Source organism: Suillus subaureus (genome assembly GCF_016647635.1).
Source record: "Suillus subaureus strain MN1 chromosome Unknown BJ212scaffold_4, whole genome shotgun sequence".
In the NCBI taxonomy this organism is placed as follows: Eukaryota; Fungi; Basidiomycota; class Agaricomycetes; order Boletales; family Suillaceae; genus Suillus; species Suillus subaureus.
The window spans coordinates 632,491-660,074 of record NW_024538560.1 but is presented as its reverse complement, the minus strand read 5'-3'; the positions used below and the strand labels follow the sequence as shown (position 1 = coordinate 660,074).

General features: G+C 49.0%; 14 protein-coding genes and 1 non-coding gene across 15 annotated transcripts; 6 read left to right on the top strand and 9 right to left on the bottom strand.

Moving 5' to 3' along the window:
- Nucleotides 1-298: 298 nt before the first annotated feature.
- On the top strand, nucleotides 299-1,086 carry BJ212DRAFT_1262178 (heme oxygenase-like protein; the record flags this gene model as incomplete). The annotated part of the gene is made up of 2 exons (XM_041330243.1): nucleotides 299-739; nucleotides 790-1,086. 2 exons carry the CDS (start codon nucleotides 299-301, stop codon nucleotides 1,084-1,086), a joined length of 738 nt encoding a protein of 245 aa, XP_041197632.1.
- A 237-nt stretch (nucleotides 1,087-1,323) lies between these two features.
- On the bottom strand, nucleotides 1,324-2,007 carry BJ212DRAFT_1476439 (uncharacterized protein; the record flags this gene model as incomplete). The annotated part of the gene is made up of 1 exon (XM_041339375.1): nucleotides 1,324-2,007. The coding sequence occupies one exon, from the start codon at nucleotides 2,005-2,007 to the stop codon at nucleotides 1,324-1,326; it is 684 nt and encodes a 227-aa protein (XP_041197631.1).
- Nucleotides 2,008-3,323: 1,316 nt separating this feature from the next.
- On the bottom strand, nucleotides 3,324-5,356 carry BJ212DRAFT_1532891 (uncharacterized protein; the record flags this gene model as incomplete). Its single annotated transcript, XM_041341783.1, has 6 exons — nucleotides 4,611-5,356; nucleotides 4,005-4,532; nucleotides 3,909-3,954; nucleotides 3,497-3,861; nucleotides 3,378-3,434; nucleotides 3,324-3,341 (listed from the first exon to the last, which is right to left on the bottom strand). The coding sequence occupies exons 1-6, from the start codon at nucleotides 5,049-5,051 to the stop codon at nucleotides 3,324-3,326; spliced, it is 1,455 nt and encodes a 484-aa protein (XP_041197630.1). The 5' UTR covers nucleotides 5,052-5,356.
- A 1,075-nt stretch (nucleotides 5,357-6,431) lies between these two features.
- Nucleotides 6,432-8,862, bottom strand: BJ212DRAFT_1325246 (6-phosphofructo-2-kinase-domain-containing protein). Its single transcript, XM_041334560.1, has 10 exons — nucleotides 8,582-8,862; nucleotides 8,344-8,529; nucleotides 8,223-8,290; nucleotides 8,058-8,174; nucleotides 7,973-7,996; nucleotides 7,901-7,921; nucleotides 7,787-7,849; nucleotides 7,582-7,737; nucleotides 7,154-7,526; nucleotides 6,432-7,084 (listed from the first exon to the last, which is right to left on the bottom strand). Exons 1-10 carry the CDS (start codon nucleotides 8,805-8,807, stop codon nucleotides 6,669-6,671), a joined length of 1,650 nt encoding a protein of 549 aa, XP_041197629.1. The 5' UTR covers nucleotides 8,808-8,862; the 3' UTR covers nucleotides 6,432-6,668.
- Nucleotides 8,863-9,015: 153 nt separating this feature from the next.
- BJ212DRAFT_t31 lies at nucleotides 9,016-9,088 on the bottom strand. Its single transcript has one exon. It is a non-coding gene; the product is annotated as a tRNA-Thr (tRNA).
- BJ212DRAFT_1325243 (uncharacterized protein) lies at nucleotides 9,036-10,012 on the bottom strand. The gene is made up of 5 exons (XM_041334559.1): nucleotides 9,837-10,012; nucleotides 9,673-9,790; nucleotides 9,562-9,622; nucleotides 9,386-9,506; nucleotides 9,036-9,333 (listed from the first exon to the last, which is right to left on the bottom strand). Exons 1-5 carry the CDS (start codon nucleotides 9,863-9,865, stop codon nucleotides 9,213-9,215), a joined length of 450 nt encoding a protein of 149 aa, XP_041197628.1. The 5' UTR covers nucleotides 9,866-10,012; the 3' UTR covers nucleotides 9,036-9,212.
- Nucleotides 10,013-10,131: 119 nt separating this feature from the next.
- On the bottom strand, nucleotides 10,132-11,751 carry BJ212DRAFT_1325239 (uncharacterized protein). Its single transcript, XM_041334558.1, has 2 exons — nucleotides 10,858-11,751; nucleotides 10,132-10,796 (listed from the first exon to the last, which is right to left on the bottom strand). Exons 1-2 carry the CDS (start codon nucleotides 11,447-11,449, stop codon nucleotides 10,291-10,293), a joined length of 1,098 nt encoding a protein of 365 aa, XP_041197627.1. The 5' UTR covers nucleotides 11,450-11,751; the 3' UTR covers nucleotides 10,132-10,290.
- On the bottom strand, nucleotides 11,473-12,305 carry BJ212DRAFT_1476434 (uncharacterized protein; the record flags this gene model as incomplete). The annotated part of the gene is made up of 3 exons (XM_041339374.1): nucleotides 11,473-11,678; nucleotides 11,729-11,828; nucleotides 11,919-12,305. The coding sequence occupies 3 exons, from the start codon at nucleotides 12,303-12,305 to the stop codon at nucleotides 11,473-11,475; spliced, it is 693 nt and encodes a 230-aa protein (XP_041197626.1).
- Nucleotides 12,306-12,607: 302 nt separating this feature from the next.
- Nucleotides 12,608-13,502, top strand: BJ212DRAFT_1262234 (uncharacterized protein; the record flags this gene model as incomplete). The annotated part of the gene is made up of 4 exons (XM_041330249.1): nucleotides 12,608-12,793; nucleotides 12,852-13,005; nucleotides 13,068-13,245; nucleotides 13,304-13,502. 4 exons carry the CDS (start codon nucleotides 12,608-12,610, stop codon nucleotides 13,500-13,502), a joined length of 717 nt encoding a protein of 238 aa, XP_041197625.1.
- A 2,472-nt stretch (nucleotides 13,503-15,974) lies between these two features.
- Nucleotides 15,975-16,730, top strand: BJ212DRAFT_1444667 (uncharacterized protein; the record flags this gene model as incomplete). The annotated part of the gene is made up of 1 exon (XM_041337989.1): nucleotides 15,975-16,730. One exon carries the CDS (start codon nucleotides 15,975-15,977, stop codon nucleotides 16,728-16,730), a length of 756 nt encoding a protein of 251 aa, XP_041197624.1.
- A 712-nt stretch (nucleotides 16,731-17,442) lies between these two features.
- Nucleotides 17,443-19,610, top strand: BJ212DRAFT_1566614 (P-loop containing nucleoside triphosphate hydrolase protein). Its single transcript, XM_041341976.1, has 7 exons — nucleotides 17,443-17,851; nucleotides 18,080-18,127; nucleotides 18,153-18,244; nucleotides 18,299-18,401; nucleotides 18,472-18,585; nucleotides 18,639-18,950; nucleotides 19,009-19,610. Exons 1-7 carry the CDS (start codon nucleotides 17,683-17,685, stop codon nucleotides 19,491-19,493), a joined length of 1,323 nt encoding a protein of 440 aa, XP_041197623.1. The 5' UTR covers nucleotides 17,443-17,682; the 3' UTR covers nucleotides 19,494-19,610.
- On the bottom strand, nucleotides 19,611-20,275 carry BJ212DRAFT_1325211 (DNA-directed RNA polymerase). Its single transcript, XM_041334557.1, has 3 exons — nucleotides 20,218-20,275; nucleotides 20,075-20,164; nucleotides 19,611-20,016 (listed from the first exon to the last, which is right to left on the bottom strand). Exons 1-3 carry the CDS (start codon nucleotides 20,268-20,270, stop codon nucleotides 19,731-19,733), a joined length of 429 nt encoding a protein of 142 aa, XP_041197622.1. The 5' UTR covers nucleotides 20,271-20,275; the 3' UTR covers nucleotides 19,611-19,730.
- A 428-nt stretch (nucleotides 20,276-20,703) lies between these two features.
- BJ212DRAFT_1325201 (ribosomal protein L18e/L15P) lies at nucleotides 20,704-21,649 on the top strand. Its single transcript, XM_041334556.1, has 5 exons — nucleotides 20,704-20,780; nucleotides 20,952-21,079; nucleotides 21,136-21,354; nucleotides 21,402-21,455; nucleotides 21,508-21,649. The coding sequence occupies exons 2-5, from the start codon at nucleotides 20,955-20,957 to the stop codon at nucleotides 21,551-21,553; spliced, it is 444 nt and encodes a 147-aa protein (XP_041197621.1). The 5' UTR covers nucleotides 20,704-20,780; nucleotides 20,952-20,954; the 3' UTR covers nucleotides 21,554-21,649.
- Nucleotides 21,650-21,694: 45 nt separating this feature from the next.
- On the top strand, nucleotides 21,695-24,125 carry BJ212DRAFT_1325200 (uncharacterized protein). The gene is made up of 6 exons (XM_041334555.1): nucleotides 21,695-21,862; nucleotides 21,922-21,957; nucleotides 21,981-22,225; nucleotides 22,277-23,038; nucleotides 23,090-23,510; nucleotides 23,566-24,125. The coding sequence occupies exons 1-6, from the start codon at nucleotides 21,841-21,843 to the stop codon at nucleotides 23,868-23,870; spliced, it is 1,791 nt and encodes a 596-aa protein (XP_041197620.1). The 5' UTR covers nucleotides 21,695-21,840; the 3' UTR covers nucleotides 23,871-24,125.
- On the bottom strand, nucleotides 24,126-27,357 carry BJ212DRAFT_1325193 (kinase-like domain-containing protein). The gene is made up of 3 exons (XM_041334554.1): nucleotides 26,141-27,357; nucleotides 24,839-26,093; nucleotides 24,126-24,786 (listed from the first exon to the last, which is right to left on the bottom strand). Exons 1-3 carry the CDS (start codon nucleotides 27,050-27,052, stop codon nucleotides 24,149-24,151), a joined length of 2,805 nt encoding a protein of 934 aa, XP_041197619.1. The 5' UTR covers nucleotides 27,053-27,357; the 3' UTR covers nucleotides 24,126-24,148.
- Between the last annotated feature and the right edge of the window lie 227 nt (nucleotides 27,358-27,584).

Genomic DNA, 27,584 nt, shown 5'->3' with positions numbered 1-27,584 from the left:
GACCATATCGCAAAAATCGATTCGGTACATTGGTATATATTCTAGACTCAGTCATAGATACTAGTCACAGTCGTTATGGTGTGTTACAGGGGTTACATGTGTATATATGGCTATATATACGTTGGGGAGTTTTGCTGATGGACGCGGATGGATGTGCGTGTCACGTGTGTGGGAAGGTTGCCACTCGGAGGAACTAGATAATGTTCATTAGATAAGATAAGATGAGCGCCAGTGACTCGGACTGCATGGATTACCATGTACCTTCACCACTCAAGTACTCACCTCTGCACCGTCAGACATGCATCATATCACGCATCATCTGAAAGACCAATCTAATCTGAAGCCATACTACAGCGCAGCCACTCAGCACGAATTCCTCACAGCTGCTGGTACGTTGAGCCTATCTCCAGGCCGTCTTGCACTGTGGCTCTGTCAGGATCGCATTTATGCGGCACATGCATATCCACGCTTTATTGGTCTGCTCATATCAAAAATTCCCTTCGATGGACCTGCTGTCGAAGAGGAATTGAACAGAGAGACTCTCGCTCTGTTGACAATATGCTTGGAGGGGATTATTCGTGAGGTTGCTTTCTTTGAAGGGGTCGCAAAGGAATGGAGCTTGGATATTAACGGTTGGATGGAGCGGAAAGCCACGCGAGATTACACAGCTGAAATGGCAAGGGTAGCTTCTGTTGGTTCGTTGGAAGAGGGGCTCGTGTTTCTGTGGGCAATGGAACAGGTGCGTGAGACTCGCAATCGACATTACACTACTTGACACAAGCCCCTTAGGTATACCTCGACGCATGGAAGTATGTAAAATCCTTGTTCCCTCCTCAAAGCGACTTAGAAGACAATACTGCGAATGCGATCCGCCAACTAACAAACAACTGGACGACACCGGAATTCGAAGAATTTGTCCAGAAGCTGGAGGTTCTGGCAAATAGGCACTTCGCGAGACGTCACCATGGTCATTCGCACTCAGCTGTACGTGCGATGGAGAGTATTTGGGCGAGAGTCGTGGAACTTGAGGAGATGTTCTGGCCCGAAGACGGAGAGGACACCCGTTTGAGCTCTGGAACCTTTTGAAGTCGAACGCATGGATTCTTTGGAAAATAACAGTGCTTGATTAGGTATAGCAGTATATTGTAAGAGAGGAGTTCGTGTATCATGGTGTCTAAATTTCGGACACAGTATGCTGATAGTTCAATTTTATTCAGACGGAAGATATGGATTTTGATGCTTAATGACCAACTAACACACCTCCCTGGACTAATCCACACGTGTTCTCCTTGGCTGCTGTCTTTGATAGTCTCTTTCCCTTGTCTAGTCCCACACAAAGTCCCTCACCTGTTTCTTAAACCACATCTTCTCCTCACATGGAAGGGGTTGTGCTCCATGCACATGAAGCACCATAAGCGGACGCACGCTGTCCTTCCCTAAATTCTCCTGCCCCGCAGCCTCCCTCCGGCTGCTGACCATCGCCTTCAGTATTATCAAAGGGAACTCCATGACGAAATCGCCCTTCGCTATGAATTTGAGCGTGGTGACACGGGGCCACAGCGAACAGCTACGGCGAGCGAAAGGTGCACCGAGGAAATACAAGATGATCTTGATGCATGAGGAGTGGCTGTTCGTGACGATCACAGTATCACCATTCCATGGGCGTGTCTTAGGTATCCACCGCATGCCAAATTTGGCAGCGCACCCATCCAACTCTAATGAATTTGAGGGGGGTAGCGATATGCAACGAAGTTCATGGATAGCATCGCATTCCTGGAGAACGAGGGATTGACAATCGCCATTGAACGCAGCCAAAGCACCTCGAATGCATGTGCGCATAACCACTTTCTCTGCCTGGATTGCGATGTTGTGGCTTACCGCCAGGGCATCGTAAAATTGCAGGTTGTCGAGAATGAGGCAAGGAATTCGCCGCGGTATTGCCTGTAAGGCTCGAGAAATCGCTGAGGATGTCAAGCTATTGATCGGATAGCCGACATAAATGGTCATGACCTCAATATGTCACATGTTATTCTTGAGCCACTGGTGGCTAAGGTGACAAGCTATATTATGGTCGACAGTAAAGGGCCCTTAGGTTGGGACACTCTAGTTTCAAATATGATTCCAAGCGAATGAAACCGTGTTGACGTCTAATATCCGTCAATCGTAAACAGTCGAGCTGGGGCGCATCTCCTGTCAGTGCGCTCAAATTGCCGAGTCCATCGAAAATAGCAGTCATTATAAGGCTCTTGAGTCGCGGAAGATGTGATGAAATGAGGGATAAGGGAAGACGTTTGCTTAGGTGATTCCGCGTGATTACCAAATGGACTGGGTAACTTCCCGCCTTCTTCAGCTGGGAGGTCACCCGCTTGTTCTCCCGGGGTAGTGCCCGAGACCAACATATCCGAGTCCACAACTGGGGTGTAGAAAACACTATATTTCGCCAGTGTCTGCACACCGATGCCATATTGTAATGGAATGGCATGCCTCCTGCCAGCACCTGCTCGTTTTCGGGGGTTGCCATCATATCATCTTCGACCATACTTTCAAGTACGATTGAGGATGCTGCACATTATCTCTGTGGGAAGCGACTGAAAGGAGCACCGTATGACTTTCTGTTTTCGCGCCATTGACCGCTGGTAGCAGTAAAATCTTGATGAGATGAGGACAAAAATCTGAAGCACTGAAACATGGACCTACCTCTTCTGAATCGACCAAGTGCTTGTATTCCTCAGGGGCTGTCAAGGGGCTGTCGTCAAGTCCTGCCCTGGACAAAACCGAGCGCGTATGTAATGCGCGCCAAAATAAAGCCAAATACTCGTGGTAGCACAGTACTGGTGCACATGCAGTCAAAAATCGACCTAGACGCTTACCTATGACGGCGAGACAGTGCTTGAGTACCGAGAGGTCGCGCATGAGAGAGAGCTGCAATGAGCGGAAAATGTAAAAACCCAAGATCCGAGTGACATTGAAGACCAGCGAGGTATTGCTATAGATTAAGATTACAAACTCGTTGCTGGATACCGTTCCAATGAACGACCCAAGTCTATCTTCAGCTGATGAGTCTCGCAGAAACCAACTCAATAATACCATGACCACCTCTTGACCTATCGTTGTGATGCAATCTTGATAAGGGCCCTGAGCGCACCTCCTCCCCGCAATACTATGCGGTCCGCCTTGTCTTCACCCATTGTTGCATGCACGACTAGCCGCGCGACCACTTCACCCTGTAGTACGATTGTCAGGATTTTTTTCACAGATTGCAGTGCACACGACTCACCAACTCCACTAAGAGTGCGACCACAATCAGCCTTTTGAAGAACCGGTCAGATCGAATCACCTAACTTTAACACTGTAATTATTAAATCTCACCAAATAACGATCCACGTTATCCGTTCCATCGCATTGTTATTCAAGTGATCATGTATAGCATCGAGCTGAGGACAAAAACAAAATACCATTAGTTGCTTCTCAAGTCGAATTGCAAAGAAACACCCACAAATTCGCTCGCCATCCCGAGTTTCCCGTTCAGTACTTGTACGCGTTCTCCAATTTCCATGTATTCTCGTACAGCTTCATACAACCCTCCCAGACTTGCCTCGCTCCAGAATAACTCTGGAACGTCCAAGACATTGCTCACGAGATTTACGTCGCGTCTGAGCTTGAACAGCTTGCCTGTGAGCCTCATCGCATCACGGCGTTTGAGGTTGATGGCGCCAGAGGATGCGAGCTGCCTTGGTATTGATACGGTGCTAGGGGATGAAAGTACAGAAGAGGCGACAGACTCGTAGTGTGCGAGGAGGGTAGACTGGGCGAGGGCATGCGCAACAGACAGTTTGAGCAGATGGGAAGGTGACTTGAAAGCTACGGTGTTTTAGCAGAGCACACAATGCACAGCTTGAAAAACGCACTGAAGAAATCATGATATATGCGAGGGTATGAAATCGTTGGGTCATGCTAGACAGTGTCAGATGAGGAGTCATATAAATTACAAGACAGTGACGTACCGCAAAATGGCATTCTTCAATCTCCCAGTCATCTTCTTTCATTGGTCGTTTCAAAATACCAGCATTACTGATATCCTCGACAATAGCCCGTTCTTGCCCTTCTTCGAGTCCAAAGAAGACAGCAACGCCATAAGCAAAGAAGACCACTTCCGCAATACGGTCTTCTTCTTTCACCTCGACTTGCTCGCGTCGCTCGCCCTCTGCGCTCTCCTTCATTTCCTGACTTCTCTCGTTCACATCGTACCGTTCACTCTCACCCTCTTCGGCATACTCTGCTTCCCGTTCGGCCTCAGATTCCAATTCAGGACGGGGCGGGGGTCGGTGAGATTCCGTATGGGATCCGGACGTCATGTATCCATCCGAAGTCCGTGGTACGTCTTCCTGAGGGATAAAATATGAACCCTGATAGCCATTTTCTTCAGCTTCAGCAAGGCGTTTCTGGAGAGACTTGGCTTCCTTTACTGGGGCTGCGGAGGAACGGATGGTGGTGTTAGGCCCGTACCCAGGAAGGAGCGGCAGGTGGTAAATCTACAAGACACCGGTCAGGGCAAATTACATGAGGCAGGTCAGGAACATTGGCAGGCAAGTGAGAAACACGAGACTCACAACATACATTGCCTCATCAAACACTCTTGGAGTGATGTTATGCTCCCTCTTCAAAAAACTTGCGAGCAACTTCATCTTCAGTTCTTCGGTAATACAATACGCTGTGATCCTCTTGTATCCTGCTCGCTTTCTCTGTTCTTTGTTCATGCGCTCGCCAGCTGACTTGTATTCACGAATTACACCGGTATCGGTCTCGTAGCCGAGGATATCATCAGAAACAGTTGTTGGTAGAGGCTTTGTTTGTGGTGCAGAGGGTAGAACGACGAGCTTCTGTATTGTCTTGGAGGAACGTTGAGCTTTCTGGCCGGTAGTGGTGAGCCCCGAAACAGAAGAGCGTCGAGGTGCTGGCGCCCGCGGTGTAATAAGGCCATGCGCTGGACGTGGACGGTAGCGTGCTGTCGGTGGAAGACTAGGCGTACGTAGTGGGCGGGAACCGGACATGGTCGTTCAGGTCAATTTATGTAAAGCTTCTCCACTTCAACATCCGTGCGACGATTATAATTTAATGCCCCCGACCAAATTGACAGTGTTCGAACGTTCAGGCTCTGCTATCGTTGGTGAGCATTCACGGAGCCCAACAACTTCTCTTGAATCTTTTTGTTCAGCGCATACCCCACGTTTACCTCTACAACAAACATAGCTGCAGGCTCATTAATGCGCTCATTTGTTGACGCCATAACGGAAACTCAACTCAAGTAACCGCGGTGGTGGGTAAACTGCGGGTATGCAAAGTTGAGTGCAAGGCTCAAGTGGCGAAGGGTACGAATTCACCAGTGACGTTTCATTTACACGATCGTCCATCAACATAATCAATCTCGCGTCCGTCCAGATCTGTGTTTTCCCTGCCGTCCATGACGCTGAAGGAACATCTCTGTTTCAATCTGAATCTGTGTGCTGAGATAACTTGGAGAACGAGGTGGGTCCTTGTCAAAAACGGTCGTGTTCATGTGCTGTGCATTGTGCAAAGGCTTGTCATTAATATTGTATTGGAGGTGCAAGACCTATTTAATGGTTTGGGTAGTGTCTTGTGTCAAGATAGAACTTGGGATCCCCTCGGGTAAGTTGTGGATAGTGGATACCACATTCAAGTTTCTCATCACAAAGCCGAGGAATCTATCATCATCCACAACGTCCATTGGGGCATACCTAACTCCCTTCGAAACGTATGGTTTTCTAATCTGCTCCAGGCGAACTTCCTCTCCTTCGTAGTTCACCCAGAATGCTTTGAACTTCAATTCATGTGAAGATATCAGGAAATTGAGTTTTTCACCCGTGTCTCGTGTTTTCCGCTGGCAGATTGATGTCAGACGACGGTAGCAGTTTGTCCTGTTAGTGTCCGGCTAAGGCGCTTTGGGATGCTCGCAGGCAATGACACCCACCCAGGGCAACTGGGAGAGGTCATCTCCTGCCTGCATCCCGCTGAGCAGGGAGTGGCGTGAGAGACCTATTACAGATAGCGGTGTATGACCTCCCGTTATACAGGGACCCAAAATTGTGCTTCGCAGAATATGAGGGAAGGGTATCCAAGTCAAAGATAAAGTTTGCTTACGCCCACACACGTCCGGCTTTTGGGCTTGAGAGAAAATGCGGCAGGATGTTGCGCATCCAAATATCGCGTGTGTGGAGGTCATGCACCACTTTCTGTAACTGAACGATACGTGGTGGATAGGTTTCTCGAATAGTGATGTCTACAATATGGTCGGGACGTGATTTCATACAATAGATCCTCATGTTCAAGTTCACGGCAGGGAGTTGAGCAGAGCACTGTTATTCGGATAAAGCGCTAGCGCTGACGAGTTGTGGCCACAAGAAGAAACCAACGTTACGCCAACTTCTTTCAATTCATTTCAAAACAGCCAGTTGACTCGTGGTTTAATTCCCCTGTGCTATCCTGTATTCACTGCAGAGAAGATTAAGTATGGAATGAAATGCGCAGCCGGAATAGTTAGGAGGTGCTCGGCTTCATTTGAACATGCCAATGGAAGCGTGCAACGTATCCATGTGATACCAGTATGTAGTATACAGCCCTGAGAATTTGCTAAAACTGTAAGGTGCGAGTCAGGTTCCATCAGCTAGAGCCCCTTCGCTACCTTCCAGAAAACCAGGGGAAAGGCACCCTAGATCCATAGCGGTCATTCTCTTTTTCCCCTTCGTGTCCTCCGCATAATTTTCGTAAAAGTTTGTCTCATCTCTCCTTGACTTCCCAACCTCTTCGTCATCGTGGTCGCCATCCCCGTCAATGCCTTCGCCCCGTCGACCAGGACCATCCCAGAAGTGGAAGGCTTGGCTATGCACTCCATAGGAAGTCGGAACAACTTCCAACAAGTCACCTCTCGCAATTTCAATTGCGGGTATCTCGCTTGCAGGCAATCCAATCAGATACGCGAGAAGACATCGGATGACAGAAGAGTGTCCGATAATCAAGAGGTCTTCTTTTTCACGTTCCAATTCAATCAAGATAGGTTCCAAGCGAACTAGAGCCAAAACTGGATTTTTAGAACAAAGATAACAGCAGATAGATATACAAGAGGAAGTAGTATTACCAGATAAATCGTGATAACTCTCAGCTCTGGGAGCGCGGAATGCGTATGGATCCTTCACGAATCTCGCCCACTCCTGAGGGTAAAATTTCTTTGCTTGATCGGGAGTGAGGCCGTCCCAGACCCCAGGGTTGATCTCGGACATCTGTGTCTTTTCGATCACCTTAACTTTCAAAGACGACCCAGCGGTAACTTTTGTTTCTGTCAGCTCTCCAGCTCCGTCGGTGGTTACCACATTCCGTGCAACTGCAGACTGTGGTGGCACGGTGAGATGGGAGGCAGCAAGAGAAAGTTGCTGCGGAGTTGAAGTGGAGGGTGTCGGGGTCAGGAATGGCCAAGCGGTGTGGTGGGCACGACGCCGAGTTGAGGTCCATATCTAGTGAGCTCTGTTTGAAAATCAATCCGTACAATAAGGATCGAGGGCCACGTACAACTAGACGTCTATCATTAGGGTCGAACCCACGCTGCTCGAGCGATTTGGCACGCCGCTCGACCACGAACTCTTTCAGCTGCTCAGAGTATTCCCACCCCGCAGGAGAAAGATCCGAGTCGGCTTTGTAAGAATGTTCGATGAGTGATTGTCCGGACTGTTAGGATATGAATCAAGTAACAGCTATGTTATACTTTGCTACCTACCCGAGCAAAGTAAATCATGCGGGGTCTATTGTGGATGTTCATGAGGAAGAAGACAATTCGCGACTGCTCATGGGATCAGTCATCCAGACACGACGACTTTAAATATTCGCCCACCTGCAAATAACCACGGATGTTCTGTGCGGGGACTAATTAGGTCAACCGAAATTAAAGTGCGTCAGGACATACATTGACCATCATCTTCTCGCCTACCTAATTTCAGCCATGCGGGTAAGCCAACAAATGACACAAGATTCGTATACATGGTACGCACATTTATTATACGGATAAATGGCCAAGTGGTTTCTTCAACTGTCTCATATGATTTTTCGCGATCACGGATTCGTTCATAGTAATCTTCCACTGCCTTGTCTGGATCCCAGCCGCGATACTATACCAGACTCAAAAAAAATGTAAGCAAGAAAGTGAGGGAACTCACATCAGGAGAGGATATCTTGACGTTCCGGATATTAGTCTCTATAACCTCTTTGTTATCGCACACGGACTCTACACCGAAGGCAAATAAGCGATTGTTGCCCAATAAACCTAGTGAGACATACCAAGGATGATCACATGAATTCCCTGCTTGTCGTACTTCTCTGCCAAAGCCTGCCGCGTAGTTCGCGATCCATTGTTGGCATCATAAATCACGACCTGTCCACCGGACTCAAAGAAGTCCTCGATGAGCTTTTCGCAGCCATCCGACACCATCTTGCGCAATGTCATGGTCTCTGGACTCTTCTCACCTGTTGCCGGTAGTAATTCACACAGGAATTAAAAGATTGGAAGTATGCGTACCTAACGTGAAGTAATCTGGAGGAAGTTTCTTGGCTCCACCAAGGGTCTTCCGTCGATAGTCACCTAGAGATACGACCTGAGTCTTCACGCCCATCCATCTGAGATAACGTTCGAGCGCGCGAGAAATGTGTGTTTTGCCACGAGCGGGTAAGCCAACTGTCAAGATGAGGATCTTTCCAGCGTGAAATAGTAATCCCGAAGCTGTTGTGTAGAGGGGTGCTGCCATGCTTCGATGCTTCAATTACTTGGGTTGGATATGTGTACCTCTTTAAGTTGCTGACACAAGGTCGACGACTAGTCACTTATCTTATCTCCCACGATAACATATAACCGAAAGCTATAACTTACGGTACCACCTTAAGTATACGAAGTATAAATTATCATGTGGAAACCAAAAAGAATGATACTCATCAATCAAGATGGAGCGCCAATACTTCCCATTAGCCGACTTGAACGACTGACCTCGTCATTACTAGTGACGCGCTCTACCAACTGAGCTAAACGGGACATGCTCCCTTAATGTGCAACTTGGTTCTTCTGGCTACTAATGATACTACATTCTAAGTACTAGGTCTTAATGGTAGTCTCCCCTAGACAGGCCATACACGAATAAATACAGTTGTTCCTTCTATCACTGTGCAGCTCCTCTCACTGCTGCTGCATACTGCAGCGTTGCTTGCCACCACACCACCATTCCAAGCCCCAGCAGACCGTGGAAAGTACCCCACACAACCTCAGGTGTAAGATTCACGCTATAAGGTAGTCATTGGAATCACCCCAAATAAGAGATAATATAACACTCACGACTCAAGGAAGGGACCTAGGGTGTGAGGAATGAACCTTGGAGTCTGAAACAGAATTGTTGACACCACACTGTGGTAAATGCAGAATCCTATAGCGAGTGCACGCTTTCCGGGCAGAAATTCTGGTTGGGAAACATCATTCGCTTCATAATTATTAAAGCAGCGTGCGGATGATACCTGGTAAAGGATACGCCAGGAAAGCGGTAATGCAGGATCCAGTGACCAACGCGGCATACAGCTGGGCGGCGTCAACAGCTATACGTGTAATGAATCTTGAAATAAGCGAACCTTCAACATGACTAACGTGGTATTGTTCATCTGCAGGAAGGGAAGGCTCTGTGGGGACCAGAACGCCTGGAGGGCCAGCGGCGCCTCCAACGCGATATGCAGTAGGAATATAGCAGATCTAGCGAATGTTAGGCGTTTCCTTGGTATAATGAAACTTAACTTACAGCGGGCTACGTGCAGCGTGCACAGACATGATAAAAGTTCTTGTGAACAATGTGAAGGGAGCTTCGGGAATCGGTACAAAAGTTCAGAATCGAGTTAAGTAAGCAAGGCTGGCTTATCTGCTTGGTGCCTGAGAGTTGAAATTTCGCATGGTTAAAAGTTACAAACCCACGACCGATGGCCGGGTCTTTCCGAAGGATTTTCGCGGTCAATCACTTGTTTTAATTTAACAAGGTGGCCGATCAAAGGAATAGTCTCCAGACTCGCATAGCCTACCTGCAAAAGGACTATATTCCCCCCACCCAAGGATAGGCTGCACGCCTGACTTATAAATATTCGACTACTGTTCCGGCCGGTTGTTCATTCGGGTCAACCTTTCTTTAGCAACAATAACTATACATATTTTGACAAAAAGAAATCAAGGGAAATAGTTGGCATAGACCTGCAGCCTGCCCTTCATTCTTCAGCATCGTCCGCGTCATCCTCCTCCGCAACGGCACCTAATGATGTTTGGCGGAAAGTCGAATAAGCTTCAATGGCATCGAGATCCTGTTCTAGATCTATGTGCTCCCCTCCGGCTACATCTCCAGCAATGGCACGCAGTCTCAGCACCTCTCTCCTCAGATTCTCGATTTCGCTATCTCGACGCTCTACCCGACCCTTGAGCGTTCGAATAAAATCGTTCCCGCATCTGAGCAGTTGCAGCTTGCTGACACCTTTATTTGGACCATCACCACCAGCTTTCGGTGGCCCTCTGGGGGGTAAAGCACCCGGAAGGATCGGTTCATCAGGGAAGTTTTCATCGGAAGGTAGCGGAACTGGCGGGAGCAGAACGCGCAAATCGTCATATGCAGTCTTCAGAGAATCACGGCGTTTTTGTTCGGCGTCCTTGTGCGACTTGCGATTAGGAACAGTAGGTGAGAGTGCAGAAGAGCCTGCATTTACAGATGATGGCGTCCCAGCTGCTAGCACGAACAGGGGTTCACACCAAACATTTCAACGTCATTTGGAATAAGAGCGCACCTGGTAAAATCGGCTTAGGCCCAGGACTGATGAACGGCAGTGCGCCCTTCCTGGATCCTTTTGTTGGTGCACCGCTATCAGGCGTTTTCCTGGCCCTAGCGGGTTCTTTTACTCTATCAGCTTTCTGAGACGTGGGTGCTGCGGTAGTAGTGAGGCTACTGCTAATACCCAGACGGCCAAGATTCATTATGCTTGCGGGAGTGACCGGAGTCATCGGCGATGTCGCTTCATGAGTACCCGATGCTGCAGAATTGGGAGGGGATTGGCGAGGTCCCGGAGGCGCGGGAGGCGGCATCGACAAGTCGACAGGTGACGGCGAATCCGTCTCCATAACGGTGCTATTCCGACAAGATCTTGTGGAACGCAGAAGAGGGGTATTCGTTGCGCTCTTGGCATGTCTTATAGGTTGTTTCACTGTTGGCACTGGAGAAGTCATGGAGGGTCCCCGCTTTCGCACCGCACGCGCCGCATCTTCTGCACTTGGCGATATCGTGCGCTTATTTGGGGGACGTTGGTTATGGTATGCCTCAAGCCAGGGGCTCGTCAACGGAGAGATGTCAATGTCAAGGTCTGGAGGTGAAGGAAGCGGCATGGAAGGGCTCGTGTGACGAAAGACTATGTTGGCAGGTGCGGAGCTGGAACCTGGATGGCGCGTGTCGCGAAGATATTGCGTGGAGACGGAGGTGTCATGGGGAGAAGGAAGGGAACTGGGTCAAGCGCGTGGGATGAGTACACGTCCTGAGAAGGAGGATTAGGGTATTGTGAGCCAATACGGCTGAGGAACTCTGGGTTAGGCAAGGGGCGGAGCTCCGTGGAAGACACTACGATGGCGATGAGAGGTGAATCTGGAAGTAAACCAAATGAATCTCACTTGGAGTCGGAAGGCCACTAAAAGATGTAATCTGATCCCTTCCGGGCTCGACGCTGGTATCGTGCGTATTCAGGACTGACTGCCCACTGATAAGGGCAAGCTGATACAGATTATACTTCAGCACGATGTTCAAATCACACTGCTGTGCACCGCACAAGGTGGGAGAGCACGGAACAGGATGAAAACTCACCTGCTGCTGAAAAATTTGATTCTGGATTTGATTTTGAAGCTGCTGCAGCTGATGCAGCTGAGTAAGCTTGTACTGTTGTTCAAAAATGACCTGTGGTGTGAGGCCAGTGGAACTGGGCGGGGCTGGAAGTGCCGTGGTGTCCATGCCCTGCATAGACATGAGATTGCTCATGGTCATAAGATCTAATTGTTGGTTGAAAGGAGGAGGGTTGGCGGTTCCGGTGAAGTTGAGCATCCCAGAATTTGAACGTTGACAGTGCACAGCAGCTGTGTTCATAACTTCGTTCTGCTGAGAGTCATGGCCTCGTTGTTGGTCGGAGGAAGATTCCGGAAACAGAAAGGCCAAGAAATCCTTCTGGAGGTTATCTTGACCACGACTTGAGTCCATTTTCCAACCTGATACCAGTATGATACCAAAAACTAAAGAGTTTTCAGGATCGTCTGCTGTCACAGAAGGGCAAGCAGCAAAACGGCGAATTTAGGAACAGCGTCTTCCTTCCAGGGGAGGGAGTTCAGGGAGGCAAAGAAGACAGAAATGGAAAATCTAATCTTTCAATCACACAACCCCCATCATATCTAATTAACCCCTCCACTTATGTAATATATTTTGTCAGTGCCTCGCGTTCTTTGTCGACGCGACTGACCTTGCACCTCCCCTAGTTTGCTATCACTACTAGGCTCCTGGATACCATGTCTACACGAGACCGTCCACAAGCGCGTATCACCTCTTACCATGGTGCAAAGCGCAATCTTCTTGGAAACCAAGCTGGAAATGTGCCACCTGCATGGCGGGACAGCAAAGACAAACAGAAAGAACGAGGAAGCAAGATTCTGCTCAGTAGGCTCCCTGTGGACGTTGGAGAAACAGAAGTCGAAGTGCGTGGTTATCCAATGTCCACCTGAAAGGCACAGGACCACAAGCCACTGTTCATAGGAACTGTTCAAGAAGACCATAGGTCCTTTGAAAGAGTGTTTTGTGATATACAATACGCAAGGGCGCTCGAAAGGGATGGCAGTCATAACATTTCAGCGCCCAGGAGATGCAGCCGCAGCTCGTGAAAAATATGATGGTAAACTCATCGACGGCAGTAAGCTATTTAAACTCGTTGCTCTTGTCCATTCGGCCCGTTTATATTGATTTTGTGCCTAGGACGTCCAATAAAGATCGAAATAATTGTTGATTCGGATGATGCCGCGGGGTCTACACGATCTACACCTGCATCTGCAGTTCCCTCGCTACTAGGACGCATCGGGAAAGTCGCGGGTACTCCTAAGAGTGACCCCCTTGCTCCTCAGAGTCAAGTACTGAACGGAAACGTTCCGCCTATGTAAGATATTCTTTGTTAACTGGTTTCCGGAATTTATTGACCGAATCCGGTTTTTCAGCCCCTCTCAAAAAATCGTAGTATCACCGCGCACTGTTCAGACTGCCGGGACAAAGGCCGTGTTGAGGCGCCGCAAGAAGAAGGGCCCACGACGCATAAATAAGTCAAATGTTTCCAAAAAGTCACTTGCTGAACTCGACCAGGATATGGAGGAGTACAAAGCTGCCGCTAGCGGTCATAAAGAGAGCGGTGACCAGTAGTTCATGTGTCTTTCCTTGGGAAGTCTGGGCGAGCATATCACCGATTCATCCACCTATATTGTATAACACGCTATTCGTTTGAGAGGACTATAATTTAATTGGTATCCTCAGGGTAGCCTGACGTCCGGATTTTTTTTGCGAACACCCATTTGAAGATCAACTCAACAATCCTGTCCGGCTACATAACTCTACTTATCCTGTGTACCTGTGTGGAGCAGAATTTGGATAGCTCCCGCACTGTGGCACCTCCTAGCCCCAGTTTTGTTGGGTATTACGACTACGGTCTAAATACATTCCCTTTATAAATGGATCGGGAAGATGCGTTATAGTTTGACGTACTTGAGCGCAACCCATTTTCATATTCATTCGTAAAAGTGGTAAGGACTATGATATGATATGTTTTTTCCAGAAGGATCGAACCCCCTCGGAGGCGCATCATCTGCTATTGGGTCCTCCGATGGGAGGCTATGTAGTGCCCCCCCTCCCCCAATATATGTTACCTATAAGTAATATTAATGTGTCTTCGCACGGCATACCGGAAGGTCCCGTTACAATACAATACACTGCGGTACTTGCAAGTAGCAAAAATCTAGCCATGGCGCAGCAAGATGTCGCCTTTCCAACGCCCAGCCAACTACCCTGAGAAGACTCATGTGAGCCAGGTGGACGCATCCCTGGATGGTAATATGTGTAATCAAAAATTAAGGAGGCTGTACCACATTGGAACCGAGATCTTTGGTTGGTCTATTAATCTCGCACTCGGACAAATATTGTGATCCCAAGATGGGTGAGAGGATACTCGGTAGCAACGCCCGGCACTTCGCTGGCAGCGCCGGGTACCAAGGACAGAAGTAACAGGCGGGGATGTGTTTCTACCCTGCCGTATTATCACCACTTACTCCTAAACTCAAATCAATTTATAATCTGTCAAGAAACGCCAGTGCCACAATAAGTAGATGTCGAGTCAAGCGCAAAAGCGGTCGAGACTCGTGACGAGATAATTCAATTCCCATCACGTTGTCTCGAAGTATTGGAACCCTTTGCCAATACCATATAGCGGAGCGGTCGTTATGCAATAAATCGCATGTTCTGTGGCCAATGACGTTCTGTCGAAGTCAAAGCAAAGGTGAGCCGGGCGTTGTCTAATGAGGGCATTTTAATGCCCTTTATCATCGGTAAGAGTTTTGAAGGGTTTAACAGGCCAAGGAACTGGCGGCCTCTGTCGCATAAATTTCCTGCTCGGTTGGCCGCAGGGAGGGGTTACACCAGACTGATGAAAACATGCCGCAAGCATATTGTTCCGCAAAGTATCACCTATGAGATTAAATATTTTGAAAATGTTTTACCTGCACCATTGTGTTCCGCCTGAAAATCGGAACAAAAAATTACAACATGACAGCTGCACGTTAGCCTCGAGGCTGTGATTGGCATCCTTCATCTGTCTATTGAATTTAGTGAATATGACTGAAGTCGACTCACGTTCTCCAAAATGAAAGTCCACGTTCATTCACGTGTATCTGCTCCACCATGACGGCAACAGAGATGCTTAGGTATTAGGCCTCGTTGTGCCCCATAGGGAAACACATCATCGCGGAGTGATGGATTCTCCAAGCACACGCCATAGGCGTGTGTCAGTGCGTGATTTACGGTGGTAAAGAAGACCTGCTGAAACCTACAAAGTAAGACAGATCTAGGGCTAGTGCGTAAATTATCGACCGTCTTAATAATTCAATTAAAAGGCACGAAGGTTGAGGCCTGAGGCTCGACAGCTACGGCATGCCGCAATAACGCCGTGAGGCGCATCCGTTTGTCGTGGAGGATGCGCGGGAGGGACTCGGGATCTGGAAGACCTTCTTCTTTGTTCTTCGGGGCTTGAATAGTTCCTAACGGCGAGTCCCTGGATGCGGTTAGTTACAAGGATATTTTTACTGGCTGAAGTCAAATGGACCACTAGTAAGCGTCTATCAAAAATCAAGGTGCTGTAAAAGCCTCTGTTGGAAAAATCCACCATTCAAGGGATGCTGATTTCGTCTGATTGCGATGGATAAGAGTATTATAACCAATCATAATTGCAAGATTGGAAAAATGGCGGGAGTGCAGTTCCTGGAATGTTCCCAGACCATACCCATATCAGCATTGGACCAAAAACGTGCAAGGTTGCACAGCAGCTGCCACATCAGGCTGTGCGGTCAAGTGAGTCAAGAGGGGAAATGACTTTATATCTTTTGTTTGGGCCACTGGCCTGGCGGCCCCGGCGCAGGCCGGTGACCAGGATCGTACAGAATGATCATTTTTCTAAGAACTTCCAAGGAAGCGTGGAAGGTTCCGTGATTGATATGGTTGTGGTGTGGAAGAATCAACGATGATTTGTTTGTGGGTGCTTATCCTTTTGCCGTAAGTGTACAACAAGCAATGAGAATTACTTTAAAACACGACTCCGCTGCGCTTTTCTTTTATACCTCCCCCTACGCCATGCCCCTCTCAACAACAATCCGTTTGGTTCCTCACCACCAGCCAATGTTTCTGGCGCATAAGCGACAGCGCCGCACCGCTACTAGTGTCCTCGCTGGCGATTTCGATCTTCGGCCTCCCCGGGATGTGCTCACTAGCCTACTCAATGGCGTAGCACCTTACAAAGAAGTTGAGAAAGAAGAAGAGACGCGTAGAACCAAAAAGAAAGAAAAGAAGGAACGCCTGAAGGAGAAACAAAGGACAAAAGCCATCTCCAAGGTTCCAGAGAAACCTATCAAAGTGGAGAGTGCCACCGCACCTTCCCCTGCGCCCATCGTAGCCATCCAATCAATCAGTGCCCCCGTTATGCAGCCCTCCTCTTTCTGGCGTGCCCGCGGGACGAGTCACCGACCTACTATACACATTGCGACCATGCAGCGCTCTGTATCCGTTACACCGCCCCCAATGGCGTCTTCCCCACAGTCTACCCCCGGACCATCAATTTCTTCAGCTACATCTCGTACATCATCAAAGCGCCCCCGCACGCCTGCGGATGACTACCCCGATTCTGAGACCTTGAGTCACTACAGAAGCGCCCCACAACCACGAAAGAAAAGAATTGCAGTGAAGAAGGGCTGGAAGGGTTGGGTGGAGGGTTCGCCACCGCCATCCGAGAAGCTCATCAATCTAGACGCAGTTCCTGTACTACAGGAGAGACGCACACGCAGTGGCAAAAGTTTCGACGCAATAGGTGTTGGAAAGGATGGTTGGGTATAAATGGTCCGATATTTCGCCGCCTTACTTGCCGCTGTAAAATATGATCTGATGGACGTTCTACAGCTCCTTGCACACAGCATCATACCCCCGCCTTTCTCATCGCGATGCCCTTTGGAATCACACTTGATACCAGCTCACGGGTCGGAAGGATTTCGTCCGAGCTGAAACCTACCCCCTTTCGTATACTCCCGCCACCGTATTATCCTCTGCTCAACTGGTTTCCCACACCTCTATCTCGCACATCTCAATAACTATAGCTACAGTATATGCACACATATATCAATTTTGGTCCTAGTTCTGTATTTGTTGTACCCCCCCAGTTTTAACATTGAATCTTGTCATTTTCCGTTACTTGGTTGGGTGTCATAGTGTCCGCTTTCTTTATCTACCAGCCTTTCTGTGTCCTCTTTGCTAAATATGTGTATGTATGGTGACCGATTTTGATGTCGGCCGATGAACGGAATTCCTAATAATTTGGGATTTTGCTTTCATAGTATCCAGCTCATGAGCAAATTCATATCCACAGCTTGAACAGATGTCTCATGATCCAAGGAATGCCGATGCACTGCCCGGTTCAAACTGGGTCTCCCTGCGATCGCGTTCCGTCAATGCACTCACCAGCGTGATAATGATTGATCATGCCGAGATGCCGGAGGCTTTAGAATTCAACAAAGCCAAACAATCATGTTCTTTCCACTTTCCATGTGTGTATGTACTTTGATAACTCTTTTGTCGCAAACCAATACCACACAACTGAAAGATCGCGACAGCTAGTCCAATAGGTCAACTTTTACCTACAGACCTTACGGATCTCGCTTGTCCTGCATCGTACTAATTGTCTCAGGTTGGAGCGGGACCCACTTCTCTCCATTTTCCGGACCAAACTTCGGTCGGAAGCGTTTTGCTGCCGACTGAATTCACATTCTGCCATCTAATTAACGGTTAGCTCAAAATGATGTCTGTCGTGTCATTTCCTGCACTGCCACCCGCACCGTCATGGTTCCCTGGACACATGAACCGATTCACGAAGCAGCTTCCAGCACTACTATCCCGTACAGATGTTGTCCTGGAGCTCAGAGACTCTCGTCTACCTCTTACTAGCATTAACAACAATCTAGAAGGTAAGCTTATCTCCTCCGGTGTATCCATTACTCGCTTCCGGTGCGTAGCCGCTTTGAGAAAGAAACACACCATTAGTTCAGCTCCAATTCCACCCTACAATTGCTTCCGCTGTCACCTATGAGACTTTTGTCTTATTCAGTCCTTCCTCCGTTCTTGCCCCGTAATGGAGTCAACCTATTTTACGACGGTTAGCGTCTTTCGGCCCTGACAAAATCTATTTTTGACAGGTGCTATCAACAAATGGAGGGCCGAACGGGGGCACCATTCCACCCACTGTCACTCCCCCTTCCCTCACTACAGCTAGGAATTCATCCCTAGGATATGGTGGCCCAATCTGCGAGCGCATCGTGGTCTTAAACAAGCGCGACTTCGTCCCTGAATGGGGCATCGAGGTAATTCATTACCTCCTCTATTCATCGTACTGGCTCATCCCCTTATAAATGCAGCCCTTTAAGAGAGCCATGAAGGCAAAATTTCCTGATCAAACGGTGCATTTTGCTTCTTGTAATAAACCGCGAGACATAAGATCCCTGAGCGAGATGGTCGTAAGTATGTCGCTCATTTCATCGCCATGTCTACCGTGTTTTCCTTGGCGACGTGAAGCTGACAGACAATGTAGATATAGCCAAGAGAAACCCCCATGCAACTGAGACGAATGTCCTGGTGATTGGCATGCCTAATGTTGGTAAATCAACATTATTGAATTCTCTTCGTAATATGGGTATCCCAGGTCGTGAGTTTAAATCATACATTGGCCCCAAAAATGAGCTAAGCACATGCACCCAGGGACGCCAAAGGCACTACAGACATCTGCACAGCCTGGTCATACACGCGCTATCTCGACCCGCCTTAAGCTCTCAGAAGATCCGCTCGTATATTCATACGACTCCCCCGGTGTAATGCTACCATTTCTTGGGAAAGGCGATCGGGGTGCAGAGCGAGGAGTTAAGCTTGCTCTCATAGGTAAAATAGATTTTTTCACCGGAGCACTTTTGGCTGAAATATATTTCACCGCAGCCGGCATCAAAGAGAGTTTATATGACATCGAAGCGCTTGTTGCATACTTGCTGTATAGGCTGAACGTGTTAAATCCTATTTGTGCGTCTACTCTGCCGTACTATCACTACCTCGCGGTTCTGACACGATTAATACATAGCGCCAGCATACTTGACGCTCCTCCCGCCTGGTTCACATCCATTTACAGATGCGGAAGATTTTTTGGAACAACTCGCAATACGGCTTAATATGCTATTACGAGGGGGCGAGAAGGATACTGTGAGAGCAGCAAAGTGGTTCGTAGAATGGTGGCGCAACGAAGGCGGCCTCGTATCTGCTTCTGTTCCAGAAAATCTCCCGACGGGGTCGGATGGAACTCATACACCGTTACTGCGACGTGGATGGGGTTTCGATTTCGAATGGACCGTGGACGCGTCTATGAATTCCGCCGATGGTGGTTTTGAATCGGCGGTGCAGATGAAAATGGAAGAGTGCATAGATGAATCAATGAGGGCTGCGAGGGAGGACGAGCGGTCAGGAGTCGGGATTAGTACAACCCAAGAGAGGAAACGTAGCTGGCAGGAGAAGCAGTCCATGCGCGCTGCGAAATCCAAGGCGAAGTTTGCTGCACGTAAAACTGCATAATTATCCTCGGTGTTTGCTACGGCACCCCGCATTACTTACGGTTTATTTGTAGCTATATATTACGTTTGGTTGCGCCCAATTACTCTAATACCTAACGGACCCAATGTGCCCTGTGAAATCTTGCTGGCAGACACGTTGCCGCGGTGATCCGTGTGATTCGGGGTGCAAAACTGGGCACATAACAAAGGCGACATTATGTACGACCACGACGTGACAGGTACAAATGATATACGTATTCTAGAAGTCCAGATAATCCTTCCCCGTTCCCCAACTCTGCGCGCTTGCGCCCGTCGCGCCATATGGGTCCTCTGGCACATTACCCTCAGTCGTCTTGAAGGAGAACTCTCGCTTGAACTTTGCCTCGAGCGAGGATATTGTGGCGATGAGTTTCGTGCAGGCTTGTTCAAGGACAGCTTGCGGCGTCATGGTCCCATCCGTCTGGATTTTCAATAGGAAATAGGGATGCAGTGGATGAGGTACTTTGTATCCGGCAAAGAGCACTTGAGGCATCGAAAGAACTTGTCTGGAAGACGATTCACACACTCCAGGAGGTAGAACACGGGTGCTTAGTAGAGACGTACGCGCGAATCATGTTACCCAACGTGTGATCTTGCTTTACAATCTTGAAAGTGGCTGCATTGGGTATTTTGGTGTCTTCTGTGACTTCGACGCTATGACCCATCTGTCAAGTGTCTACCCTTGGGATACAATGGCAGGGACGCACGGTTTCTCGCCGTCTTCGAGGACAAAGAGCTCAAATCTATTTGGCGCATTCATAACGGCTGTAAGGAAACCCCGTGGAGACTTGTATAAGCTCGCAGTGGCGAGGAAGGGACACGATGGTCACGAACATCGTTCAATTCAACACACAGTACGCGATGACAATTATCACGTGGAGCCCTGCTTTTTCTCCTATGCTCGCACCTAATGTTATTTTCTTGGCCAGTAAACTGGTGTAGATCTGCAGTCGAGGTCGTCAGAACCTCGAAACAAGCAAATAATATGAACAAAAAGTATCAGAAAAACAAATTGTGTTCATAAGAAAGATTTCTCTTAAATTTTCACCGACAATAAATAATGCCAAAGGCCATCATTTGCATACTAATTGATAATGAAACTCACCTCATATGCTACAAGGCCCTGAAAAGATTGAAGCCGTGGAGGTGTTACAGCCTGAGGTAGGGGTTGGGCGCAAAGCCGACTTTTGAAACTCCGCTATAACCACCGACAGCTCTGCATCGAGAAACTTGAAGACAAGGTCACCGGTATCAACACTCGCGCCTCAAGGTCAGTTCATGCTCTTGTATTGCGCCCCGTTTATCCAGCAGGAGATTCTACGCGACTGGAGCTGTCGAACGGAGGTGTTGTGATGCTGAGAGATGATATCTTGCTGCTGGATGGATGGGGCCAGACCTGGATGGCATCAGAATTATTGATATCGAATACTTGGTTTTGCAGAAAATGCCGACCCACCTCTCGAAGACTCGCAAGCACCGTGGCCACGTCTCTGCCGGTCACGGTCGTGTTGGAAAGCACCGTAAACATCCCGGAGGTCGCGGTCTCGCTGGTGGTCAGCACCACCACCGGTGTGTTTGATTTGGTATCAGGTTCTTTGCAACGAATTAAATTTGATCACCCTCAGCACCAACTTCGATAAGTACCATCCTGGTTACTTCGGTAAAGTTGGTATGCGCCACTACCATTTGACCCGCAGCGCACAATGGCGGCCTATCATTAACGTTGACAAACTATGGACGCTCGTGCCCGAAGCAGAAAAGCAAGGGTTAACAGAGGACTCTGAGGTTGTTCCTGTTATTGACACCCTCCAACATGGCTACGGAAAGGTGCTTGGCAATGGACAGTAAGTTGTGATCTACTCTACTCTCATAAATTCTGACTTTGAGGCAGACTGCCCAAACTTCCTTTCATCGTCAAGGCACGTTTTGTTTCGCAGAAAGCAGAGTATGTTGGATGGACTCCCTTATTCCTGAGAGTATACTCACGCAGTGCACAGGGCTAAAATTAAAGAGGCTGGCGGTGTTGTGTCGCTAGTGGCATAGGCTCCGAGTTTCATTATCATTGTTTTTTTCTTTTACCTATCACACGCCATGATACTATGACATGCTGCAATAAGAACGCCCATGCCTGAAACATGATAATTGATCGTGAACCGTGAAGTTGTGAAGATGGAAACCAAAGATAGACCTTGATGAGACCGACAGACTAATTTAGGATGTCACTCGGCAGGAGCATCGACTTTGGCTTCTTCCCACAGTACAAGTCCGGAGTTCCCTGAGTTAATACTTATATCTGCTGCGCTTCTGCTTCTCATCCTAAACCCACGAGGATGGCTTCCATCTCTACTTGGTGTAAGAATCAAAACCTGCTCTTCCATTTCTTTCACTGTTAATCATACAACGACTTGCAGATCACAATCAGTATTCAACTTGGAATCGCACTCGTCGTCTGCACGCTGCTCCTTCCTAGCTCGCACCGATACTCACACATCTCGTACTGCTACCTCCATGGCTCGCACAAACACACAGGACGCCGTCATAATCAACATGGACGATCCCTCGTCCAAGAAGGAGAAGAAACAGGAGACCCTCTTCGGGCCAAACATTGGCGCTGTCGGCTCTACACCCCAGTGGGCTCAATCCATAGGACAAAAGGTTCCCGCAGATAATGTCTCTTCAAACATCATCCAGAACTGGATTACAAGGAGCAAAGAGGTGTTTAAAACATCGCGTAATGTTCTGTCTTATGTACTGATTTATGGACAGCCTTCACAACCAACGACTACCCTCCAGGCGTTGGTTAATCTCAAGCGGCCGACGCTCCGCTTATGTCCTTTGACTATCTCATCAGGAGAAGATTCAGACCAAGTTGATTCTCACCATAACCACGGTTTAGAATTTGAATACGATTGCGACGCAGCCAAGTGTCGCATAAACGTCAGCGTCGTGCTACCTGCAGATCATCCCTATGCAGAAACCATAGATAGCACAGGCTATTCGTGCATCTCCGTTTTTGAATCCGTCGTTGACGGTGGTTTTGGCAAAGTACTGCATCTAGATGAAGGTGCAACCCTCGAATTAGGAAGGTTTGAGCACAAACAAACCGAAGCAGAGACTGCCTCTTCCCACATTACCGGAGTCCCTGAGTTACCTCGAGCAGCAGATAGCATTGACTCCTCCGCTCCTGCTAGCAGTAGGAATGACCGTGCCCGGAAACGCTTTACAGGATTCAATTTCCGGAAGCGCTCTGCTAACACGTCTGTCTCAGGACCTGCTCTTGCCGTCGTTGATGCAGAAACATCTGCACCCACAGTTGAAGGAAGCGAAGAGAAAGGGGATAAAGAGGAGGTGAAGGATGGCGTTCGAGTCACCATCCGGTTGTCAGCGCTGGAAGAGGATGGTACCGACCTGTCTGTAGTCAACGAGCAGATAACATACCTCCATGTTGTCCGATTTGGCGCTCCTCCCGATGATGAAAAAGAAGACTCCAGGCCTTGGGTCGTCAAGGTTGTGAAACGTGAAGCCACAGTGCGTTTCGTATCCGGTCACTTTATGCTTTTTTTATCTCATGAACCGTAGATCGGACCTCACACGTTCCATTTGCACGAGATTTATGGTCTTTCCTCTCAGTCTACCTCATCCTCTCACCCACAGGCGACTTCTCCCGCCCCGGACGCACATACCTACCCCCCCGCGTCTGCATCTGCACCGCCTATGCACGAGGATGAGCCTTCGTCTGAGTGTTTACTATGCCTTTCTTCCCCGCGCGAGGTCATTCTACTCCCTTGTCGCCACCTCGTCGCATGTAAGGAATGTGCAATAAATATGGTCGAATTCGGTGCAGGCGGCAACATCATCCACCCTGAAGAAACCGCAATCGCAGCCGCGGGAGGTGAGACTTCAGCCATAGAAGCCTCAGCTCCAGTACCCACTACGATCGCTCAGAACATACGGAGAAAGCGAAAGGCAAAAGGCTGGTTCTGCCCCGTCTGCCGCCAACGTAAGCTACATTTATCTTACTTGCGTCTTGCCTGACGCATCGTGCGCATATCCAGCTTACACCTCGCTTTTACGGATTTCTACGACACCTCCGACGAAGGATATATCCGACGATGAACATCGAGCGTCTATCGATGAGCACGAGCATGAGAATGATGAACACGACCAAGACCACGAACATGAGCGTGAGGACGAACACGACGACCACCCTCTAGCAACCGTGCCGCCGGCACCTGGCAGTATGTTCAATAGCATTCGCTCAGGCCTGATGCGTTTGAGCGTGGCACGTTCTGATGGCGGGCATACTGCCGAGGCCCCAGAAAACGAGCACCCCGCAGAGGTGCCTGCGTCAGTTGTTTAGAGTCCCACGGCTCGTGTGGTGTTGTATGTGATATGTAGGCTGATCTAGTACTTTATATGGTTTAGGTCGTGTTTGTGGTTGGCTGGCTGTCTGCGAACACTCATTATTTTGTTGTCGTTGATTACTCGTATAGTTTGTATGTAGTTTCATTTCACTCTAGGATGTTTCTTGTACCGATACCGCACTCTAAATTATCGGATGTACAATAGCATGAACTGTACGCGAGTCGTCTGATATTCTGGCGTCTAGTCAAGGGTGACAGTGTAAGTCTCGCCGCGTCACACCGCCATAAACGCACCAGTCCCAGCAACAGGTGACTGCAAAGCATCCAACGCCCACTCCTCCCTCAACAACCTACACACCATCCTGAAACTAGACACCGACCCCTTCTCCTGCACAAGCAGGATCGCGCACGTGAACTCGCTCCCTAACGACGGCTTCCCAAACCCATATCGAAACGTAGGTGACATCGGTCCTGAAGCATGATACATGGGCAATCGTGGACTAGCAGGGGTGGGGGACTGTGGCTGTCCATGCGAAGACGAGGGCGATGGCGATGAGGAGAACTCGACGCGGAACCGAACTTGTTTCTGTACAACCGATCCTGACATCGTATCGATAAGGTCGTTCATACGACATCGGAGAACTCCGTGCCCATCCGTCTCCTCAAGGCCGACAATGACACCAAACTGCTCGAGAATGCGAACGGCCTCATTGCGCGTGGCGTACATCGTATTCGTCGAACAAAGTACGTAAGTGTGTGCTTTCCAGTTGAAGAGGTTGGAGAACCAGCCTTTGACTTCGCCGACGGGGGAGGCGAGGATAGAGGGCATGATGGGTGAGGAGATCTGGAGTGGTGAGCTGAGGATAGAACGCTTGGATGACTGGACTTGTGGGTGCAGATCAAGCGCGGGGGCTGGTAAGATGTTGATATCTGAAAGGTGACAGAGAGAAAGAAAAACCCTTACGTCGTGTCTTTTTGTCCTTTTCTTTCATGACCTCACGAGCACCATAGATACTGTTGCGCAACTCACGACCGACACGTCCCTCATTGAGCCTACCACCAAACAGCCCACTACGTGCCTGCGTGATATCGCTGCCCTCCAGGTAAGGTTGTCGGAAGTTATAATGGTCGTGGTTCTCCTTATTAGCCCCGCTGGAGAGTCGGCGATACTCATAATTGACCGCAGGGCTATTCAACGGGGTAAATTCATGACGGTTAACAAATGCCTCGCTGTATTCTTGAGTCGGAGAATGGGAGGCCTGCTCCTGATTGTGCTCCTGCGCCACAGTGTGCCACGCAGAAAGAACGTTCACCCAATCCGGATCAGAGCCTGTCACAGGTTGCATATCGACTTCTATCGAGTTTGCTGATACTTGTTCGTTCGCAACAGCGGAGACTGGAACAGGAGCTCGGATAATACAAGGGTTGAAGGCGGGGTGTACAGGAGCGCCAGGAAAGCGGGACCCCACTGGCGGTGTGCTTGGAACAGTCAAGGGCTGGAACATTTGCTGGTTGTGAGCGTGATAACTGTGCTGATCCTGATTCGCTCGAGGATAGAGAAGGGAGACGGTTGATGCACGCGTCCTGTATTGGGGCTCGGGGTGGGCATTCACAGGACCAGCGATGGCGTGGCCAACTCTCATGCTCCTATGACGTGTGGGGGCCTCACGTACTGGAGATGACATAGGTCGGACGCGAGGTGGCCTGGGTCCAATCGGGGACGGAGGTCGGGCTCGTGAAACTCCATCGAGGAAAGGAGACGCCAGACTAGGTTGCTGGGGCGATGGTGTGCGGGACGGAGGTAAGGGCGCATCACGATTACTCTGTAAACGTAGAGAATACGTATCTGCGTTGACGCTTCTCTTTGGCGGGGGAGACATGTACTGCTTTGTAATAACCTTCATGCCGGGAGACACAGGGGTTTCGCCTACATCGAGAATAATACCATAATCTTTCAAAGTCTGCTCGCGGTAGTGTTGCAACAAGAAATAGAATGCTTTGGCCAATGTGCCTTCTCCAGGTGAGCTCAAGAGGTCAGCTTTGATCATTTCGATGTCGCCATGTCTCCCCCAGATGACGCGAAGAGATTCCAAAAGATCAGGGTCAATACGGGCCGCTGATGGGAGGGGAAGAGCTAATTCAACGACAGAGGGAGCTGGAACATAGACAATCCCAGGAGTTGGTTTGTTGAACCAGGGGTGGGCCATGATCTCGGGAATCTGATGGTATTTGATAATGTTGGAAACAGTAAATAACTGCCACTTACCGTGATTCGATGGTTGACATCTACTACCAGCATGCGAGTTAAGAGGTCTTTTGCCTGAGGGTCGATATAGGCTGGAACGTCGTACTTGCCCGCCTTAACTTTGGAAAGAAGGATCCTGACATTCTTGTCGTCGAAAGGGAGCCTGCCAGTAAGTAACGCGAAGAGGATAACGCCACAGCTCCAGATATCGGTGGCATTTCCTCTGTATTTCAGGCCGTTGACAATCTCCGGGCTTGCGTAGTGAGGGCTTCCACAACTAGTCTCGAGCTGTAGGGCAGGAGGGGCAAAGGCGGCCATGCCCCAATCGGCCAGTTTAATGAGCGGCGGCTTTAGTGAGTGAATCAAGATATTTTCGGGTTTAAGATCACGGTGAATGATAGAGAAAGTGTGGGCGTAGTTAAGTCCATATACGATTTGCTTGAAAAAGGAGAGAGCCTCTAGAGGAGGGAGCCTTCCGCGGTTGACAAGGAAATCAAAGAGCTCGCCACCTTCTACGTACTCGAGGACGAGGTAAAGTTCCTTCTCGCCTTCGAATACATCGTATATACGGAGGATGTTTGGGTGGTTCATGAGCTTCATCATGATAATTTCTCTGTCAATACCCAACCGTTGCTTTTCTGACTTTGCTTGCTGTGTGGCAAGGGAAGCACGGGAATTGACCACCGGTTGAAGGGGGAGAATTTTGACGGCGGCGAGTTGGCCAGTACGGCGGTGCTTTGCGATGCGGACGCGACCGCTTGCACCTTTTCCGACGCACTCGCCGATGATCCACTGACCGATATACTTTGGATCTTCAGGAAACTCGAAGGCGCCGTGACCTGCGGCAGCCTTTTCTTTCTGCCAGCGAGTTCCTAGATGAGCGGTATACTTGATGGGAGGCGCACGAGGGGGTTGGTCGACTACCGAAGTCATTATGATAGGTTTTGTTAACGATTAATATGCTTTAAAAATATACAGATGAAAAATGCCCCGAGTAGAGGAGCGGTGGGTATAGAATGAAGTACAGCGTGTAGTGTGTGGACGAGAGGAAGCAAGCTGCAAGGCTAGCGTCGATCTCGAGAAGGTGATGCGTGGGAATTAAAATACCCTTGATATAGTTTATCCCTGTAATGCTCGTCGTATTAGTGGTCAGTACTCACTAGTTACTACTATCATAGCAGGTCAGTGCAAGTTTATAATGTTAGAACTAGAGGCCGTGCATGGCAGTGATCAAGCGGGTAGCTAATGATAATTTTGTACTCAGGGGGCGCCTATTGTGTTTAAGTTTAAATTGTTTCACTGGTTACGACAGTGGCGTGTTGACGGTCTTGGAACGGGCTTCCACACCGCTTCCCGGTCTTGGCTAACCATACGCACTGCGCCCGCCATCACAAGGCTTTCTTGCCTCTACGAATGAACCAAGGAGTCTAACAAAATCTGATAACAGATTCTTGAGGACGACCTG